This window comes from Peromyscus leucopus, chromosome 5 (genome assembly GCF_004664715.2).
Source record: "Peromyscus leucopus breed LL Stock chromosome 5, UCI_PerLeu_2.1, whole genome shotgun sequence".
In the NCBI taxonomy this organism is placed as follows: domain Eukaryota; kingdom Metazoa; phylum Chordata; class Mammalia; order Rodentia; family Cricetidae; genus Peromyscus; species Peromyscus leucopus.
Window position 1 is genome coordinate 85,486,196 of NC_051067.1, and position 2,816 is coordinate 85,489,011.

The 2,816-nt window shown below is 55.8% G+C and overlaps 1 protein-coding gene across 1 annotated transcript; it reads left to right on the forward strand.

Annotated features, from left to right (window-relative positions):
- Positions 1 to 1,086: 1,086 nt before the first annotated feature.
- Positions 1,087 to 2,548, forward strand: Mt3 (metallothionein 3). The gene is made up of 3 exons (XM_028871480.2): positions 1,087 to 1,320; positions 1,524 to 1,589; positions 2,349 to 2,548. The coding sequence occupies exons 1-3, from the start codon at positions 1,290 to 1,292 to the stop codon at positions 2,456 to 2,458; spliced, it is 207 nt and encodes a 68-aa protein (XP_028727313.1). The 5' UTR covers positions 1,087 to 1,289; the 3' UTR covers positions 2,459 to 2,548.
- Positions 2,549 to 2,816: the final 268 nt, after the last annotated feature.

Genomic DNA, 2,816 nt, shown 5'->3' on the forward strand with positions numbered 1-2,816 from the left:
CCCCCAGCCTGCCAGCCTAGCTGAACCGGCAAGCTTCCAGTTCAGTGAGAAACTCCATCTCCAGGCAGTAAGGCAAAAAGTGATAGAGGGCACCAATATCCACCGCTGGTCTATCTGTGCATGTGCACAGGCACAGGGCTCAGCACACACCTGTCCTTGGCCAAGCCACTTGAAGGCCACTGTCCAGCTCAGATTAGGAAGAGAGGCTCAGATTTGTCTGATGGACAATTAGAGCAGGGATGGATGGGTAAAACATGCATATACACACACACACATCATCATCATCATCATCATCAAAACTGAAGTCTGAGGGCAAATTGCTGTTGCATGCTCATTATCCCAGCACTCAGGAGACTGAGGCAGGAGAATCCTGAGTTCAAGATGGCCACCTGGGTTATGAGAGAATTAAGGGTTCAAGGTCTTCCTACACAGCACACCCACTGTCTCAAAAAAAAAAAAAAAAAAAAAAAAAAAAAAAAAAAAAAAAAAAAAAAAAAAACCCTAAAACTCAAGCCAGCGTTGGTGGTGCCTGCCTTTGATCCCAGAAGGATTAATTACACTATAAGGTCTTCCTCGGCTGCATAACAAGTTCGAGACTAGGCTGGGCTAAGACCCTGTCTCAACAACAAAGAGAAGCAGTGTCCAACCACCTCTAAAGAGAAGCGGTGGTCCCTAGAGGGTGTCTAATTGGTCTGGGCGAAGGAGGTGTTCAGGGTCCTGTGGAAGGGTTGTGTAGGAAATGCTGTGTCAGGAGAGGCCTCGTGTCTTCTTCCCACCAAGCTGCAGGCCTCCACACTCCCGTCCTTCTTGAGCCAACTTGGGAGCGAGCGCCCTTGCTGCTGCAGCTGCAGCGATGGTCAGTGGCAGGTTCGCTGAGAAAGATTTCTTTCTGCTCCCACCCACCTCAGCATCCCATGTGGACCAAACTGATCGAGAATTCTAGGATAAGGGGGAGGAGAATCGATGGGAAAGGGCGAAACGAATTCGTCTCCCTCCACTTGCAAAGATGGTACGTGCAGTCACCCTGAGGGGGACGTCTGCAGCGGCGGCGGGGAGTGGACATCGGGTAGGGTGGGCCACTTCGGTCGAGACTCGAGACTCGGGGACAGCTGCCGCAGCGCGCACACAAGAGGGAGCAGGCGCCGTGCGCAGAGGCGGGCGCCACCAAGCCGCTGCTTGCGCGCCCCCGCCCGGGGCTATAAAAGCCTTGCCACCTGCTGTCCTAGCTACTCCGCGTCCGTTTGCCTGGAGGAGCCAAGCTACGGTCTCGCGCGGCAGCTGGCCTGGATATGGACCCTGAGACCTGCCCCTGTCCTACTGGTGAGTCCCCTCCCACTCCTGCAGCACCTTTACTGGCAAAGAACCCCACTCCTGTGTCTTCAGGCGCAAGGGCATTGGGGGGAGGAGCCCCTTGTTTCTCCTCTTTAACCCTGTGATGGAGATAACGGGTGTTGGCTACCCATCTACTTTCAGGGCCGGGGACGCCAGGTTTTCCTACTTTAACCCTTCGTGTGCCCTCTTAGGTGGTTCCTGCACCTGCTCGGACAAATGCAAGTGCAAGGGCTGCAAATGCACCAACTGCAAGAAGAGTGAGTGCACCCCTCCTTTACCCCCCCTCGCCCCGCACCCCTCCTTTGCCCACCCCCAAGACACTAGGTAGCAAAGCTCCGTGCTGCAGACCTTCAGATACTGCGGAGGCTGTGTCTACGGATGTGAACACAGTAGGCCGGAGTGTGTGGGAAGGGATATTTTGATGAATTTCCGGAACACATCAAAAGGTAGCTGACCAGAGCTAAGCCCCGGCTCGAGCCCCGCTCTTCAATGTTTCCAGTGCCTGGGGAGCCCCCAAGAAAGACCGGGGGTCAACTCCAGACTTGCAGTCCTTTGGCCCCTCTCAGGCCTTGTGGCTCCCCGCAACTTGCCCTCTCCAGCTCACAGCAATGGAATATGCTTGGGGGAGGAGCAGAGGTGGGAGCAACGCTCCCGGGTGTGACTAGGCAAGAATCCCATGGATGCCCCGGCCTCAGCACCGTCCCTGACCCTCCAGCCTTATGGGTGGGGCAAGTCTCCTGACTTCTCCTTAGGACCCACCTCTCCCTGAGCCCAGCATTCCCAGGGGATGCCCTAGCACCCACCCAAGGAGCTGGGGCTGTCTGGAGAAGCCCAGCGGCAACTGCAACACCCCAGATGCTGTCAGACCTCACAGGACAGTCTGAAAGGGACAGTCAACCCGTGCTGGCCAAGACTCCCCAGCTTCCAAACTCCTTTCTCCTCCCCTTCGATGGAGACGGATGAGGGCATCCGACTGGACCCACACACTCCCCCACCCCACCCCATTTTATCTACAGGCTGCTGCTCCTGCTGCCCTGCAGGGTGTGAGAAGTGTGCCAAGGACTGCGTGTGCAAAGGAGAAGAGGGGGCCAAGGCGGAGGCGGAGAAATGCAGCTGTTGCCAGTGAGGACCGAGACCCTCCCCCACAGACTATGCAAATAGTGCCAGGTGTCCGTGGTTGCTCGGGAATGTGAATAAATCCCGTGCCCAGCATGAACCGAAGACTGGTCTCTTTTTCAAGTGGGAAGGACTTGGGAGGGTGAGGGGTCCCACTCCATGGAACTCATCCAGCAAAAAGAAGCCTGAGATTTAGGCTTCCATCTGTTAGAGACTAGGACAGAGCCCTGGAGACAGTACACACGTATGTACACACACACACACACACACACACACACACACACACACACACAGAGAGAGAGACACGCATGTGGCACTCCATCCCTCGAAGTCCATCTCGGTTCTGGGAGAAGATGTCAAGCCACACC

Coding starts and splice junctions, on each gene's coding strand:
- Mt3 (XM_028871480.2), top strand. CDS start 1,290: ATGGACCCTGAGACCTGCCCCTGTCCTACTG. Junction 1,321..1,523: donor GACCTGCCCCTGTCCTACTG/GTGAGTCCCCTC, acceptor GTGCCCTCTTAG/GTGGTTCCTGCACCTGCTCG. Junction 1,590..2,348: donor ATGCACCAACTGCAAGAAGA/GTGAGTGCACCC, acceptor TTTTATCTACAG/GCTGCTGCTCCTGCTGCCCT.